Raw genomic sequence first — 18162 nt, 5'->3', positions numbered from 1 at the left:
TGTCCAAATCTTCAGCTCCCCAAACTGTCCTTATATGTAAGTAAATTCAGTAACTTTTTCAGCTTTTCATAAGAAAAGCAAAGATGATGCAGTTTAGATTTACATATAAACAATCTTCACTAATAAGAACTTAGGTATTTTCATCACAATAGCCAAGAGAACAAACATTATGTAGGTAACCTTAACAATTAAACTGTTTAGTGTTCCAAGATATACAGAAGACACATTTCAAAAGAGGAGCTTGAATGGACATGCTATACATATCCTGAGGATAGACTATGCAAAATGGTCCTGGGATCATAATCCTAAATTACAATTATAGATAGACTGTTAACTGTCCAAAATTAAAACACAAAACAAAACAGTAAGATGTTTTACCTTCCACGTCAAGGCACCTAGGTGGGCTACCTGACCAGATAAGGTTATACGTGCACTCAAGGAACTCTGCCCCTTCTAGTTTATATCCAGGAAAGCATTGATAATATACCACAGTTCCTACTGGAAAGGAGGACTCGAACTCAGATATATTAATGTAACTATGAGGAAGAACCAGTGGCCTCAGGCAACCTGCAAATTAGAGAAGAGGGAGGCATTTTTTATTATGAGGTGTTTATCTCAGTCATATTAACATATCCTGTTTATAGTTCCCAAGTTAAAAAGCATAATATTTCCCCCACTCCTACTTAATCTCTCTCAGGATACAGTACACTAACAAATTACTGAAGTTAGCCATGATGCGAGTTACCCACATGTCAGCTACTCTGCAATAATAACCTATGTGCATGTTCTTACCTTTCAGTACACGCAAGGAAAGTTACGCCATTTTCATTGAAGGCTAAACTCCTTTACATTTATTACTAGGAGGAAAGACCATGCACATAGACAGTTGTTGCAGTACAGCTAGTACATCGCAAATTCCTGCCCTCATTTATCTTGCAGTAACTTCTTGGTATGCCCATCCTGTCAGATGCAAAAGCTTCATTACTCCATTTAAAGTTCCTTCATTGCTTTCCCACACATTCTGCCAATGTAGGCTATTGGTGCTGAAAATTCATCAGTGCCCATTTACAAGCTGCAATGCTTTGTTTTCTAACCTCAGATATTCACTAGACTAGAAGCTGTTAATTATTTTGAGATGAAATCCCTTAATAAATTGTTGCTAATAGAAAACCATGGGCTTTATTGCTCTCCTTAAATAGGCAGTCTCTTAAGTTATTTTAATGCTGAGATTGCCAATGTTACAAAGTGTGGCAAGAAAGGGGCTAAGTATTTAAAAAATGACCAGTAATTTGGGGACCTCAGTTGAGACAGCTTAAAGTTAATTAATGTTCAAAAGCTCTGGTGCCTCAAACTGGACACCAAAAAGCTGTGGCACTCAAGATCAGAAGTAATTTCCAAAAACTGTGGCCTAAGATTATCTAGAAAGGGCCAAATTTAACTTAAGTAAAGTTACATCTTGGATGTATTTGGCCTGTATTGATCAAATTAAAGCAGATTTTATAAGTTTGATACTGCAAAAGCCAATAGTGCGCTTCATAAATGATAGGATGTTATAAATAAAAGGAAGTTTATCACATGGTCACTCATGATCCAATGATATCCAATTAATATATATCCACTATTTTGAGCAAATGCTGTTTTGAGCTGATACTCAGACTGAAGATTTCAAGTTGTGCATTGGGAAAAATTAGCAAAATTACTTCCCTTATTGCCTTAAATATGACCCTTTTTGGTTGACAAACATCACTGGCAAGTGACCGGCAATGATTTTTGAGGAAATATGATTAGTAATCTAAGAATGAAAAGAAACCTTGTAAAAACTGATGAGACAAACAGAAGCTGCATGGTATGGCAACAACTAGCCTTAATAAGGCTCTTGTCACCTTGAGGAATTCCTGATGATGGTCACATGGACTCATCAGTTTAAGCCTTGTTATACCAGCTGTAAAAAATTGGAATCTTTCTTTATCCAAAAATAGATTTTAAAAAAATGCTACATGCTGTGTCCTACAATTTGAGCATGTCCAATAGGGAGCTGCTCATATTCAGTTTTCCTTGCTTGAGATACCCAGACAACATTCTTTAAGGAACAGGCTCTAATGTAGCTGAAAAGGTAAGTAAATTAGTCTGGGCACTGCCCATGGGGAAAATAAAGCTTGTTGCAGTACATTCAGTTCTCCACAAAATAGCTATTAATGGCTATTTTATTGGTTCCTTAACGTCCTTACTTAACTAAAACTGCACTAGTCCTATTTATTGCCTATTGCTTTTTCTGCTGGGCCAAATATGGAACACATCAATTTTCTGCAGACAGAACAGTTTATACTGGCTTCCTACATGAAAAAATAACCAGTCTGTTGTGTGACAACAACAAAGAATCAGACTTTGAAACAGGCCAAATTTATCTTCACTGAAATTATACCAGAAATAATTTTGGCTCTTAGGACCAGATATTTAATGGTCTTTAGGCACTGAAAGGTACTTATAAGCATACAGTGGGGTTTTCATGGGCATTAGGTGTATATGTGCTCCTAGGAATCACACTAGATGTCTACATTCTAAAAATAAACCTCAAAATAATAGCCTGTGCCAATATACACAAAAGAAACACAAAAGAAACCTGCTTCCTCAAAGTCAGATGTGATGATATATATGAGTTACATTCATGCTTTGTATTTAAAGATTGTCTTTTGGTTAACTGGCTTGTTATTTAATCTCTAAAATATAATTATAAGGTCAAATATATATACATGTTCCTCTACTTTCAAATACAGTTAACAGGTCCACCTGTTAATTCTATGGGCATGTACACATGAGCGGGAATGTGCAGTCCCTGGGGACAAATAGCAGTAACTATATTTGTCCTGCTGCTTAGTTGTTGCTGGGGAAGACCCCTGAATGTGTGCCCTGGCATATGGCAAGTTGTCTCAGGTGGGGTAGGGGAGGCTGGAGCCAGCACCTAGGCTGGCCCAGAAGCCTTATCTGAGGTCCTAGGAGTTTCCCTAGGCAGCGCTGTGGGCGTGCAAAGCATGGCCAGCAGCTGGAGTATGGGATCTCCCAGTGTCAAAAAAACGCCACTGCACTGCAAATCAGCAGTGCAGCAAATGCCTGCATGTACAGTATGTGCAGTTTGTGGCATCGTGGACAGGTCTGTGGTACTGTAAACCACATGTGCACTCACCGTATGAGCACACTGAGACTGAATTAATCTTTTCATCTTTAACAATTTGTATTGCTTTTCATTTTGCCAAAAAGTTTAATTTGGTGAAAAATGAAGAATGGGGAAGTGGAGGCAATAAAAAAAAAAGTTATTTGGTTCTAGGTTACTGTCATAATTATCCAATGGCCAAAGTCACTGCCCTTGATTCTCATTTACTCTAAGGTTCCTTACAAGGTTCTGACAGTATAAAGTAACTTGTATGGAAAAGAGAAACATACCCACAAGCAGTGGGAATGCCAAGAATCAGTTGCTGGTCCAAGTCCTAATGTTGATATCACATTAATGTCCTCAGTTGCTGTCCTAACAGACCAAACACTGCCCTGGGATGCCCAGAAGGAGGTTATAGAGCACTTGCCAAGGCAATGTGAGGAAGCCTGCACTGGGCCTACAGAATATAGCACTCTAGAGCTCTTGGCCTGGTACCTTTTACTAGAATGGTATTTACTTTTTAAAAAATGTGGCAAAGACTGAATTAAACATGAGGAGATGTGAGGTTTTAGCAGAAAACTGAACACGCTGCAGCAGAGGAGTTTGTGGCAACAGCTGTTTCTATTCCAGGTCTCTGATATCACAGATGAGGAAAACAACATACCAATAGATATAATGGCTCATTTCAGTAACAACCCAGAAAGATTCCACCTGTTAACTCTAGGACCAAGTCTCCTATGCACAGGACGGACAGCACTTTGGTGTTCATTACCATTTCTTTAAACATAGCAAGTACACTTAAAATTATCACAAACAAATTCCCTTTGAAGCAGAATGCAATGCTTTAAAGTGCATTCACTCTTTTGACTGGAAAGACTGGTTTTCTTAAAGGCTCTGCTTGTTTTGCTAAAACCCACAGATACAATTCATTTTATCTAAATGACTAAGCTAGGCCAGCTCCATTTGCCCAAACTTCAGTGTGCAAGTGCCACAAAGAACTCTCATTTCTTTATGAATTATGCATAGAATCACACACCGTGTTCAAAAATAAAGCCCCTGGGAACTCAAGGACTTACATTTTCTTCTATATTAGCTAGAGTGTTTTTAGCAACTGTCTGTTTTCAGCAGAGTGTGATTATGCTAGATTAATTTTATGATTTCTCTGATCTCCCTGAATTTTGAGAGAGGGTGCACTATTAGCAGAACAACAGGATCTATAAAACTGATGTAAGATGCCTTTGCACCAGGACAATAAGAAGTCATAACAGTCTAAAACTCTAATTCTCTTAAAATACAGTACTTCATTATGGAATTCCCTATTGTGCTCCAAACATAAAGTCTTATCTAACTCTGAGAGGGCAAGCACCCATTATACCCACTGACTTCACTTTGCTCAGCATTTCACATGGTCAAGCCTCACTTTTTAAACTGTATTAGACACATAGGGCTTTAGATTACAAATAGAGATCAGAATCAAGTGGGGGTTAGATAACATAACAAATCCCAACCTTTTCCTTAACATGGATACAGGTTAAACTCTTGGGTATTCTTACATGTACAAGTGCTGCCACGCCGGGCACTTCGAAAAACACCCAGTGCTGTGACATTTGCAGTTGTATAAGTGACAAAACGTGTGCCAATGTGAAGAAAGTGGCAGCGGTGTGCTTTTGAACAAAACACCTCGGAGGTGCTTTTGTTCAAAAGTGCACTGCCACCATTTTCTCCGTGTTGACACGCATTTTGCCACTTATACAAGTGGCGCAGCATGATGCGCATCAGCTCGTGTGCAGAGCAGACTCAATTAATTGAAGTGATGGATCTCTGGCACTTCCAAGACCTAACAAGTATGTGTATAAATGCCCCTTATCTCTATTTAATTGATCAAGGTTTGCTTCAGGGGAAGCCTAGAATCAACCTCAGCCAGCTAACTGAGGTAAAAAATACTAACCTCTGCTTGCTAGAGGGCAAAAGATCATAGATGAGGGTTAGTTAGCATATGTGCGCTACAGCCATCTTAGCTCCTCCTACTTTTCCCAATCTAGATACTACTTATATTGGGTTTTCTCCTTTTCAAACACCATTACTAACACTAACTCCTATGCCAAATTAGGCCCTGTACACTGTTTTATGTCATTATCCTCTTCTCCCTATGTCCACTTCACTGGGCTCACAAAAGCAAAAGGCAGCTAAAAGCATAGCTCATTCACCAAAGCTGGTAGTGAGCCACAGAGCCACAGGTGGGCCCATGGCTTGTGTGGTCTCCAAGACTTTGTGCTGGCCTTCTCACTGAGGTGGGCTGCACCATGTTTTATTAAAAGGAAAGACAGGCTTGTCTCAGATTTTAAACTAGCAAATAACATCTAAAATACTATTTTATGTTAAAGGTATGGTAAAGCACATGGAATTTTATTTTTTCCAGGATATACATAGGGTGAGCAAATCCAAAAGCCTTTGCAGAAGTACTATTAGAATGCTCTGTAACCGGGACAGAGCAGATCACTTCTATTCTCTGCAGTAACAGGAAAAAAAATACAAGGTACGCAAACTATAAAATAGGATTTTCTGATGTACAAAACCTTGGCAAATGGGCAGATTATCCCATGTTCCATCGTCTTGACATACTGAAACCATGTTGTCTAAGTCAGGGTAACGGATCTGGAATCCTTCATGACAGCTGATTATTAACTGATCTCCAGTCCTGTATGTCTTGTTATGAATCTCTGCATCTTCAACATGTGGAACAAGGCAATCTGTGACTTCAAAAAAAATATTATTAACTTAATTAAAAAAAATTCATAGCCAGCCATTTGACAGTCAAGCTCTTAAGCAAAGTTAAACCATAATATATCTATTCCAGTTAGACAGTTTGCACACTGCAGAGCAAAAAAATGCAATTCAGTTAATATATACTTTCTCCAGCAACCCATCAATTCTATATCTGTTGTATAATACTCAAGTCTGCAGTCTTATAATAAAGGTTCATACTTCCAAATTCTGTGAACACGGAGGTATATAGGGCTTAGGTCAAGGTAGGGTTTAGAGAGGTCGTTATTAATATTCCCTTTTTATCAGATATACAAGTTAAACTGCACATACAGTAAGCCAGTGTAAGCAGCAGGGGCAAGCAGCCTTAGTGTAAGAGAAGAGAGAAAAGAAAGGATGAAATGCTGGTACAGTGTGAGAAATGAGGACAATTACATTTTAATCAAAAAAGAGAACATACATCAAGTACATTCAGCAGGGTCCACACAGATCTGTTCCAGAGTTCATACATAACAGACCTTCATTCCACAATCTCTGCTGTATATCAATTAAGTCCCCAGCAGAAGTATTATGCCTAAATATCTGTAGCCATATCTCTTCATTACCTGGGAATCTGCAAAGCAGCAAGGCAGCAGATTTAATCTAAAGAGCCCTCTACACTCCTTTTAGGTTTAGATGCTGTGGAACATAGTTTACATATTTATATTTATATTCAGAGATGGTCAATCTTCAGCTAACAGCAAAACACATCTTATTTTATCACTCATTCTATTTTTTTTTGGTTATTTGCATCCTACATGATAATCAATCACAGATACTAAAGCAGGAAACACATTTAAACAAGGAAATCATTGGTGAACACTGGTGAGGCCTCACCTGGAGTATTATGTCCAGTTTTGGGCTCCACACTTCAAGAAGGATGTAGACAGGCTGAGCGCAGAGCAACAGAAATGACTAGGGGCCTGGGAGGCAAGACTTATGAGGAAAGGCTAAAAGAACTAGGGTTATTTAGTCTGGGGGAGAAAGGATGGGGGAGTGGGAGGATTTGATAACAGTCTTCAAATACCTGCAAGGCAACTACAGAGAGGAGGGACACAGACTATTCTCTGTGGCTGTGGGGGACAGGACTAGAAGCAATGGCTTCAAAGTGCAGCAGGGGAAATTTAGATTGGACATTAGGAGGATCTTTCTGACTCTGAGAATAGTCAAGCATTTACATGGGATACCTAAAATTTTCAAGAACAGATTAAAACAGTCCAGCCAAGTGTCTGTCTAGTCAGAAAGGATCCTGCCTTGAGCAGGGGGCTGGAGTAGGTGACCTTGTGAAGACCTTCCAGCCCTGCTTTCCTATGACCACATCATGTTATTAATTTTACAGACACCTGTGGTCATAAAAAGGCCACTGAGTCCTAATTCACATATGTACCTATCTTTCTTAGCCTGTATGTCCTCAATGCAGAGATGCCGAATAAGGTAAAATTATTGTGAGAATAATGTCTGTTTCTAAGAGACATATAGTGGATTTCATATATTAATCCAAAGGATAAAGAAAAGTCCCTGATTTTGTACTGCATTATACATACCAGTTTAATATCAGTGTCTCCACTGAAGTCAACTGAGTCACAGCAATATAAAACTAGAGTAAAACAGTAGCAAATCAAGACTCAAGCGAATTAATTTGCCAAGATGTTCTAAAGTAACTAGTAACTTTCAATGCTTCCGTTTTTGGGTGCCCAAAATACTGTCTTCAAAGCGCCTCATTTTCAGAAAATGTTCAGCATTTTCCCTTTCAAACCAGGCTTCTTTCAGTGGTCTCCATTTAGATACACAAAACCTAACTGGACCCAAATCAATTGCCAGCTTTGAAAATCTTGTTTGCTAAATGAAGCATGATGGAGAATCAGTGTAGTAGTGATATATGGGCACAAATACACTGTGGTGCTAAGCAGAGTGGTGTTTAGATGGAATAATACATAAATAAATACAACAGAGGGTGGAAGATTGGGCAGGAAAAAGAGGCTGGCAAAAAAATCTTGCTGCCACTACATTGCTAAAGGCCAGGCAAATGGATAAGTGAAGACAGCAGAGGTGATTCAAAGTTTATCCTCCTCATAAATGTGAAATAAGATTAGAGAAAGGAAAAAATGTGAAGAAATATATCCATGAAATCATCTGTTTGGATGCCAGTAAGCAATCTATGTCAGAACCAGCAGTAAAGAATTACTAAGCACCAGAAAACATAAGGAGACTAAAATGCTCCAAATAAAAAAAAAATCATAAGCCTGTTTTGTGCTGCTTTACAAACATTTCTGTCCCAAGAGATGATCACTTGCCATTTGGAGTGCAATGTCTATCAGAAGCCTGTTTTAAAAACCACTTGGGAGCTACATACTTTAGTGAAACAAGAGAAAGCTTCTGCCTATTTCTCTAGTAGTTTTTTCCCTAGGGGTCAGAGTAATATTACATTTAATTTTAGTAACCAGTCATGATCATCCACATAGAGGACGAATTGTAACATCTTGCTTTCAAGCTGCTTGCTTGTTAGAGGCATAATGTCTAAGCAAGGCAGAGACAATTTTGAATTAGACTAGATGAACAATTAGCAAGAGTGAGGAAATAAATGATGTCCTATGATTCCTTCAGTTTTTCAGTGATTCTTTCAGTCACCAAATCTCACCAACATTTTTTGGAGAGTTGTTCCTTGCTCCAATTTAAAACTACATCCCTTTACACTTTTAGCATATAGCTATCATTTTGAGATTACATCATATTTGCCAGTCTTATATTATGTGACCTAGAAAGAAGTACTAGTTAATGATTTCCCCTGATACCTTTAATTGATTGATTGCTGGTGTTGTTTGCCAGGTATTCAGACAGAGTGCAACTGCTATCCATGGGAACATTAATGGGTAGTGACAATGGTGTAACCAGGGGTAAGCAAGAAAAGCACCAGTTCCAAGGCTCTGATTTGGAGGAGGTGCCAAAATGGTAGCCCCCAGGGAGTCCAAGCCACACCACAGAAGCGGGAGCCCATGTATGGGGAGGCAAGACTCTGGCATTTGGCACCTGTTTGTAGGCATCTCTGCCCAGGGTGCCAAAATTCCTAGTTAAGACTCCGAGTGATGATAGCAGTATGTCTAGTGCTGCAGGTGACCAGAAACCAAAAGGTTTATATTATTTATTCATTTCTAGAGTACCTATGCCATAGCCTAATAAGTGTACTAATCACCTAATAAGTGTACTAATCACACCTTGGCCCAATATTTAAACAGTCTCAAAACACTGGGATCTCCTCAAATAAGACAGTGAGCACAGGAGTCCAAAATGATGCCGCAAACAGCAAGGCATGACGATGAATTGTAATGCTGCCACAAGGAGCCTTCAGTGAAAGTCTTCAAGAATGGAATAGCAAAGATAGAGAACCTGATCTTCTGCCTGACTCAGAAGCTGAGGGCGAATGACAAGAGATAATGCCAATACACAGCTCACTCTTGGGATAATGGTGTTCCATTGCTACATAAATACAGAGGCAGAGTATATGCTGAGGTGAAATACGAGAATTTATTTTCAAAGCAGGGGAAATTGATCCTGTAACAACAATCTATTACAGTGACTTCATTCCTATTATCCCAAATGACAGCTGTAGATTGAACCATTTTAATCAGATGGATGTTGGCAGACTACAGTGACAGTTGTTCACTGTACCATTATTGGCCTGCTACATCTAGGCTGGCGTAGATAATAGGCCTATTGCAAGCTTCAGTTGCTTCCAGACCCTTGTATCCACAATAATACAACCTACTGTACTCTTCTGAGCAAACTAGTTTCTCACTGGGGGAATTTATATTGTTTAGCATTTAATCATGAATAAAGTGTTATGGTCTTTCCTTCTGGCACTTGCATTAGCCAGCACAGATTCCATTTGGAACAGCTGAGAATAAGTGATTCAATTTTAAAACTTCTTGGCCCCAGAAAATGTGTGTGTTTTTCTCAAGTATTTTGCAGCAAATACACTGGAACCTGGAAACCATTCCATGTAATTATTAATCTTTACACTGCATTAAAGAGAAAAGTGTGCTACTTACATATTCTATTTTGGAGATGTTTCATATGAACCATTTAAATTTAATACTTATATTTTAAACCAGGAGAGCCTAAACCATGGGTGGGCAAAATGCGGCCCGCCAGGCCATTCTATCCAGCCCGCAGGGCCCCTAAAAAATTTAGAAAATGAACATTAATCTGCCCTGGGCTGCCTGTTATGTGGCCCTTGATGGCTTGCCGAAACTCAGTAAGCAGCCCTCTGCCCAAAATAATGGCCCGCCCCTGGCCTAAACCATGTTCTAAGCAGGGCACATAATTTGTGAAACTCCAGGAGCCCAAACACTGTAAATGCAGGTCATCTTTCATAGAGGCACAGCCTGCAGATACTACTAGTTAAGGTAACGGCATCCCATTTACAGGCCATTGGAACAGTGGAGGCAAGGCTCCACTGTTTCCGTAACTTAAGCACAAGGAGGGAATAATGCTCCATCCACCTTCACCCCCAGGTACCCACTGGATAGAAAGCTGGGTGGGCCTCAGGGCCACACCGGAACTGGAAACAATTAGTAGAAACCCACTGCCCTCACCCAGGATCAAATCCAGGTTTTTTCTAGTCTGTAGCCAGTCACATTACCAACTGAGCTATGCAGCTCCTGCAGATGCTACTACTTCCCATGTATAATTCTCCATCTTTGCTCAACTTTGGTAAAGATGGAATGCTACATATTAGGATTTCTAGTTTTGGAAGTTCATGTGCCTGTGTTAAAGGAAGGAAGTGATTTCAAGCTACAGCTTAAAATACTGTGATCTGAATTTTGGCATGTCACTATTAAACTGCCCCAAACTCAGCTACACCAAGAGGTTCTTGGTTTATATGCAGGCTCATTGCATGATCTCTCCATTTTGTCTGCTTCATTCAGTTGAAAAAGCACAGCATGGAAAAAATACATGACCCAGTTCAAGTAAGATTTCAGAAAGAATTTCATAACCCTTCCTGCTCTCAAGAACAGTGATCAAAGGCAGTTGTGAGGCAGGGCATGGCCTATTCATGTGCACACAAATGTGAAAAAAACCACTGATCTGGGGTATGTTATTAGGGAGCTGCTAACCTGCGTGACATGGACTTTATCTGTGGCCTGTAAGTGCAGAATTACACTGGTATGATTACTATGGCAATGACAAACAGATTACATTCCAGGAAGTACCACAAGAATCCTGCTGTTATTACTCTTCTTTCAGTAGTGCCTAAAGGCTTAACTAAAACTGATGCTGTATTGTTCTAAGCACTGTATGTACAACATACAGGATCTGCACAACAATGGATCTACAATTTTGAATTTGGGGTGGGGGTACAGTCAGGATTGTACCCTTGGCCTTTGGGGTCAGGAAGATGTGGCAGGCACCACAAGTTGGAGCTCTGGGCTTCCATGAATGGCAGAAGTGGAGGAACTGAAATGGGAAACCACTGCACCCTGCCCTGGATTTTCACCTGGCTATGCAATATCTAAACTAAGTAGCTTGGATACCAAAAGAAGAAGTGTGTTAGCAGATTGCTCTGCCTGGAGTAATTTATCATGAGAAACCAAGCCTCAGCACTGCACTAACATGGTTGCAATGATTCTGGTATCTATTTTAACCCGCTGAGAACTAGCCTGGGTATCTATCAGCACTGCTTTGTGCCATGTGGACATACCCATAGGAAGGGTGAATCCCTATGCTGAAGATGTGGCAAATTAAATAGACAAGACAAACACAATGTGGGAGAAAGGAAGTAACTTCCTCTTCATTCCACAGGTTGGGAACTGCAGCACAAAACATACGTCTCTATGATTTATGGCTCAACAGTGTAGAGATACCCTACTCTAGCTGCATGCTCAGTAGCTCAGGAACTGGAAAGCAGCCTTCAAATGCACTGTGACTAAAAACTCAGCCTGAGAGGAAGCTATTAGCTCTTGTTCAGAGTATTCCAACAGTTTCAGCAGCCACATATTCAAGGTAAGAGAAGATTAAAATGAAAAAAACACAGCCTCTTACTCTTAAACAGTAAGCACAGAAGTCTGACTTAGGCACCTTGAGATGTATGTGTACAACCACGTAAGAACTGATGGCAGTTACAGGCATAACACACACACTGGAAACAACAAAGGAATTTAAGTAAATAAATTTTTGAGACATGCATTTATCAAGTATCTAGTCATGCTGTGCTGTGCAACTGTGTGCTTGTTTTGACACTTATGATAGTCTGCACCTTAACAGGAAATGGCAAACCTGCAGAATCAAATCAATTCACTGAAAATCTCCAGGTAAGCCTGGAGATTAATTTTTATGTGAATAACTTTATACAGCTTGTCATTCCATACTCTTTGGAACAGCATCAGTGCTCTAGTTTGTAAAGCAACTATTGACTGTAGACTGTTCTAGTGAATTGCTGAGTAATCATTTTATATATGCAAACTGTCCTTAGTTAAAAGTCAGGCTTCTGGGATAAAGTTTAAAATAAATTGTGATACATTAGGTGGTTTTTTTTAATGCTCCAACACTAAGGCAGTCATATTAAAAACAAGTATTTTAATGAGCCAGATGGCAGCATCTCAGATTTACATAAAAGCACAAATGTAGTTCTTTACATGTGGCAAGTGCAAAACTCAGCTTCTGCTTTAAGTGTCCAGGTTTATCACATATATTTCACCTTGTGACAGGTAACAATGATACACACTGCATTGTGAAATCCAGATTTACTGCCTATTTCTGCACACATTATTAAAGAAAAAAATTCTGCAATGAAGACTTTTATGACAAGCACAAAGCCTTTGATAGATACCACGAAACTCCAAAATTGCTTAGAAATCCTCTCCAAATGGATCCCAAAAGTGCCATCCTACTGTATTGCCCATCAGTCACTCCTGTCTTATAACTACAGCCCCAATTCAGAAATGCCCATAAACATGTACTTAAGTCCCTCTGATGAATGTCATATGCATCAAAGTCAAATGTCCAGCAGAGTGAATATTCCCCTCCTCCCCCCCCAATCAAGCTAGCATGGTTAAACTATACCAGTTTCTATACCCAACATCAAACAAGGAAGAGATGTGGCTAGTATAACATTTGGCTGCCTTTCACTCCCCAGCCTGAACAACCAGGGACCCGTTTACAGCTAGAAGCAACCAAAGATGGGCTTGAATACATGCCTCTGAACCAGGAACTATTTTATGCAAAGGCAGAGTGGGAAAAACAAACTGCTTCTCCCTGTTACTAAAGTTTATGACTGTTTAGACTATAGTGTTAGGCCTCACGTTTAGAAAAAACTGCCTAATTGGGAAGCGTGTAAACATATGGTTAAATATGTTACTTAAAAAGGACTGACTGCATGCCTAAAATTAAGCTCATGTTTCAGTGCTCTGAATGATCAGGGCCTTGACAGGCAATACATTTTAAAGACTCAGTATTGGGAGTTAATGACCGATCATATCCTGGGCAACTGTTATCACTCAGACTATCACATGCTCATCCCTCAATATTTTGGATATTCTCCCAGGCTGAAATATTGAGCCCACTGTAGAAAAAAGGAGTTTTGTCATTGCCTTCTTGGGACAAGACTTCACCCATGGATTTCTACTCAGATGGGTTTGTTTATATGCAATAGAACATACTAGTACTTAGTGTAATAACTAGCAAGTAATACATATTCTGTCTCAGAGATACAGGGTGCATCAACACATTCATTAATGCACCGTTGTTAGTGTACATTAAATTTAGTATTTGTATATAAATATACAAGTGACATCTGTATTTGTATACTTGTGCACCTTTTTAGTAATGCTACTGTTGTAGCCTAATAATATTGTTCAGTAGCATATTAGCACTGTTTGTGATGTGATGCACTACTGTGCAGTAATATTAGGCTACTACATAGTTAGTGTCTCATGTAGACATGTGCACAGAGAAGAATCTCCCACAGCAAAGACTCAGTAATGTTTAACAGAAAATACACGTTTTAAAAATTAGCTTTTCACCCCTAGTTTATTACCCATTTTAAAAACAGTTGTTTCTTTTTGTTACTCCATTTTATTTTTTTTCACAAAAAATCATTGTTTGGAGAAGATGAGCATCTATGCCAAATGGATGAAATAAGGGAGTATTTGAATAAAATATGTGTGTGTGTACACTCCCACACACACTTGTTTAAATGTGGAGGATTTTCTTTTACGCTACAAGAGAATGAAGCCAAACCAAGAGATGACTGCTATTTTATGGAATTATATCTACAGGATTATCTTTGCTACAGTATGAAATATGCAAAGCATTTTGTAATAAAATATGTCTTTTTAGCAAAAGTGAAATGGGATTATACTTCCCTAGGATTGTGGTTTTTAACTGGACTGGAACAGGAGATTTCTGCTTTAAGATCTCCATGCTGGACAATTAAAATAAAGAACAAAAACAATCAACAAGATTTACTGAAAAAAAAAAGAAAAACAGAATTAGCTGCAAATGAGACTACTATCAAGTCTATATTCTAGGTCCTTATGCATAAGATCTTATGCAAAGATATTTTTTAAGTGCAGAAAGTTTTAATAAAATTTGACCTTGCATTCACTGAAGTCAATGGAATTCCCTAAAACACAACACAACAGGGGGTGTGTGTGTGTGTGTGTGTACTCAAAGTAACTCCACTAAACCCACCTGCTCAGGTTCTGCCTCCTAGCTCATAATGTAACAAAGAGATAACTCTCCTGGCCAAAAATTATTTGAAAAGTTTCACAGAGATACAGCATAAATCCTACTGGTGCTTTTATGATTCTTGATTATAAGCTCTATTGAACAAAAATAAATCATTTGGAGGAAGAAGAATAATTTTAATGTATTTAGTGAAATGAATAGAAAGCACTGCTTACACATAATTTTGGCCAAAATTTATGTTTGTGTTTTGCTAGTCTAACCCTGATTCCATCAACTCTCTTAAAAGGAAACTTAACTTAAGACAAGATATATTTTTAAACTCTGAACATATTTATGTATAATAAAATCAAGTTGCTTTACCCCATAAGTGTCTGGATTACCTAGTAATAAAATTATAGTATGCCAATAAACCACTACTTCCCATACTTATTCTCCCCTAATGAATTATGCATTACATATATGTAATAAATAATAATAGTTAATCCTTTGATTAACATTCATCTTTAGTACTATTAGCAATTAATTACATTTTCATTGTAAGATCTTACAGAAAGGAGCACTAACTTGACAGGCTAGTAAAATATACTGTTACTGGGGGAGTTTTCTTTCTATCAACAAAAGCCACAATAAATCAACTTATAATTGGACAAAAGGAGAAACATTATTACTTCTATTTCTTAGTCACCGTTAAAGTTCCTTTATGTCCCTGCCCCACACATACACACACACACACATACACACGCCGTCCCACCACACTAATCTATTTTGACAACTTTAGCTCAGAAATGAAAATACAAATAACATATAAGCATATGGGCTCCAACCTTCTGCACTCTGCATGGGATGGATCCAGACAATAACAGCTGACATTTCTGACATGCTTTAACAAAACTGACTTACCACCTCGTAGGCACACGGGTATATCACTTGGTCTCCAGCTCAGGGAGCCATTAAAATGTCTCACACACAGTTTTTTTGAAGGACCATCAAGTCTATATCCTTCTTGGCAGTGAAATTGGACTCCAGAACTTTCAAAGAAAATGCCAGAACTGGGGGTCTTGTATCCATGTTCAGGGATTCCTGGATCAGCACAAGCGTGGAGGTCCTCAAACCCTATGTCAACAAAAATGTAAAGGAATTACATGTGTTCATTCCTCCTATAGTTAGCAGTCTTCCTTGTTCTAGGATTTACCATGGTTACAGCTTCTGGAGAACACCTAGGGCCAACAGAGAGGATCCACACAGCAATCATTCACCAAGCTCCTTATGCAAGGAGACCTGTAATCCTTTCAGTAATGCCCACTAACGACGCCCCTTCAGAATTTTCCAGGTGTTGAAACACTTCACAGCCTCACACACCTACTGAGGTAGGAGCCGAAATGAGGTCAATCCAGCCGCTCAACAGCTGATAGGTAAAAAGTAAAGCACCCATGGGAGCTACGTGTGGGGATAGCAGGGCAATGTATCTACAGCCAATCAGTAGGAGATAGTGGGTCTGAGGGATTTGGAAGGAAAAAGAAGTGTAGTGAAGCAGGGAGGAAGAAACAGGAAAAAAGAAAGAAAGGGGAGGACAAGAGCAAAGAGGGAACAGAAATAATACAAAATATAGTTGCCACCCAAGGAACCAGAAGCCAGTCCAAGAAATGAACTGATTGTGGATGCAATGGACACTTAGAGGAAAGGGGTGGGAGCAGTGCATAGGGAAAGGATATTTTGATGGCAGTATTTTGTATGGAGTTGGCTTGTGGTCAGCCAGGGTACTGTTAAACCACTGGTGTAGGGCCACTGATAGGAATGAATGCCAGCAGGGTCTTTGTTAAGACATAGAATTAAGTGGGACACAAACAAAAAGCCAGAAATCGCATTTGTAAAATGTGAGTGTTTAGCATTTTGTCAAGCTCATATCAATGTGTACAATGCCATTTGCATAAAATAAAGCTTTTTATACTGCAGAGCAACAGAGGTTTAGTGCTACATTGAACATGTACTGCATATTGAAATAGAAAACAGCTTTGCAAAAAGTACAGCAGGGGTGCAATTAATGCCAGTGGGAGGGATGCCTGGAAAATTTGAAAACCATCAAACTGGGGCTTTAATGTTTTGATTTTCAAAGAAAAGCATCAGAGGGTCTCAGTCATTCCCTGCATGATAAGCACTGAGTGCCTCCACAATACGGCCAGTGAGACTGAAGATCTTACAGCAGAGGATTTTCCTGAATTAAATCTCTCTTTCCTATGGGCCAAAGCTGCAGGGCCGGATGTGGAACTGTAGCAGCCACAGGTGATGTGGGACACTTCCATGGCAGCTAGGGATTGCTCCTCGGGCTGGTAACCCCTTACTATGCACTGGGGAGTGAAACAAGCACGCAGGGAAAACTACTACATAGCCAAATTATCTGCCCTGTCCAGTGGAACCTGAATTCAGTAACTGGCTGTTAGGGAGTTAATGGCCATTTCCTGAATCCATGGCTGATTCTAGACAGGTACAAGACCCCTGGCTGCTCTGAATTCCACCAGTAACTAATAGTTGTCAAGAGATTAATAACTGGAGCATCATTACACATCCCTCTTCCCCAGACCCAGTCGGGCAAAACCTGCAGGATTGCTGGCTTATCTCATGTTTATACCTTCTTGGGGTTCTTTTACCTTCTCAGGGTTTTTTTATGCCAAAGGTGGCCAACAGGAGGCATGCCTGCCACAAGTGGCACAAGTAGCAGCTGTGTGTGACACATGAGCCCCAAGCACTCAATTAATGGAGGTGCTGGAATGGAGGCAGAGGGGCCCAAGCCTTGGGCTGTGTGGATCAAAGTGAGTGCAAGATGCTGCTGTAGAGCTGTCAGGTGTTACCAGCAAAAGCCAAGTTAACATTTCCCTGGCCCTGCTGAATTTAGGCTTTGGATCCTCACTCGCCAAATAAAACTGTTGTGACTGCTGGGCCTGGAAAAGGTTAAGTTGGCTCTTGGCAGTGACTCCTCTCTCACAGCAGTGTCCTGCTCTCTCTCTGGCTCCATGAAGATGGAGGCTTGAGCCCCCCTGCCATTCAGTTGCCCTAGGATGTAACCTGTATAAGGTACGCCTCTGGAGGACAGGGTCACAGCAGCAATTAAGGAGGGGGCAAGGAATACCTTGTGGTATGCCTGCTAAAAAGGTTGGTCACCACTGCTTTATGCTATGAGGAAACCCAACTGGACCCATGTGGTCATTTGCCATGTCCTTTTCATTGTTGGAGCAGCACATGTTCCACCTCTCATCAGATGAACCCCATCCCTTTGAAACATTGCAAAACCATAGCCCGCACGTGCATGTACACTCTTCCTCCTAGACAGCTTATGGCCACCAGAGCCTGGGACAGAAATTACACATAAACTGGTATAAGTCATTGGACACTGGTTCAAATCTGTAACACAACAGAGGTTCAGTGTACATAAACTGCTTTCAAAATGGCCAAAAACAGTTTAAGATAAACCTGGATGAATGTAGTATCAGGCCTAATTGATTTTAGGTTAAATCAGTTTATTGAACTTCTGC

The 18162-nt window shown here is 39.7% G+C and overlaps 1 protein-coding gene across 7 annotated transcripts in view; it reads right to left on the bottom strand.

Moving 5' to 3' along the window:
• Positions 1 to 18162, bottom strand: part of SUSD4 (sushi domain containing 4) — a 144608-nt gene that overhangs the window by 31743 nt on the left and 94703 nt on the right. For 4 of the 7 annotated variants that reach the window (XM_059717616.1, XM_059717607.1, XM_019483131.2 and 1 more), the window contains 3 exons: positions 15536 to 15748; positions 5725 to 5904; positions 379 to 567 (listed from right to left, as the gene is read on the bottom strand). In XM_059717616.1, the coding sequence (XP_059573599.1) occupies positions 379 to 567; positions 5725 to 5904; positions 15536 to 15748 (582 nt within the window). The remainder of the gene's footprint in view (positions 1 to 378; positions 568 to 5724; positions 5905 to 15535; positions 15749 to 18162) is intronic. The other 3 variants (XM_059717586.1, XM_059717597.1, XM_059717605.1) reach the window with 3 other exon arrangements.

The sequence above is a fragment of the Alligator mississippiensis genome, chromosome 1 (genome assembly GCF_030867095.1).
Source record: "Alligator mississippiensis isolate rAllMis1 chromosome 1, rAllMis1, whole genome shotgun sequence".
In the NCBI taxonomy this organism is placed as follows: domain Eukaryota; kingdom Metazoa; phylum Chordata; order Crocodylia; family Alligatoridae; genus Alligator; species Alligator mississippiensis.
This window is presented reverse-complemented; position numbering and strand designations above follow the sequence as displayed.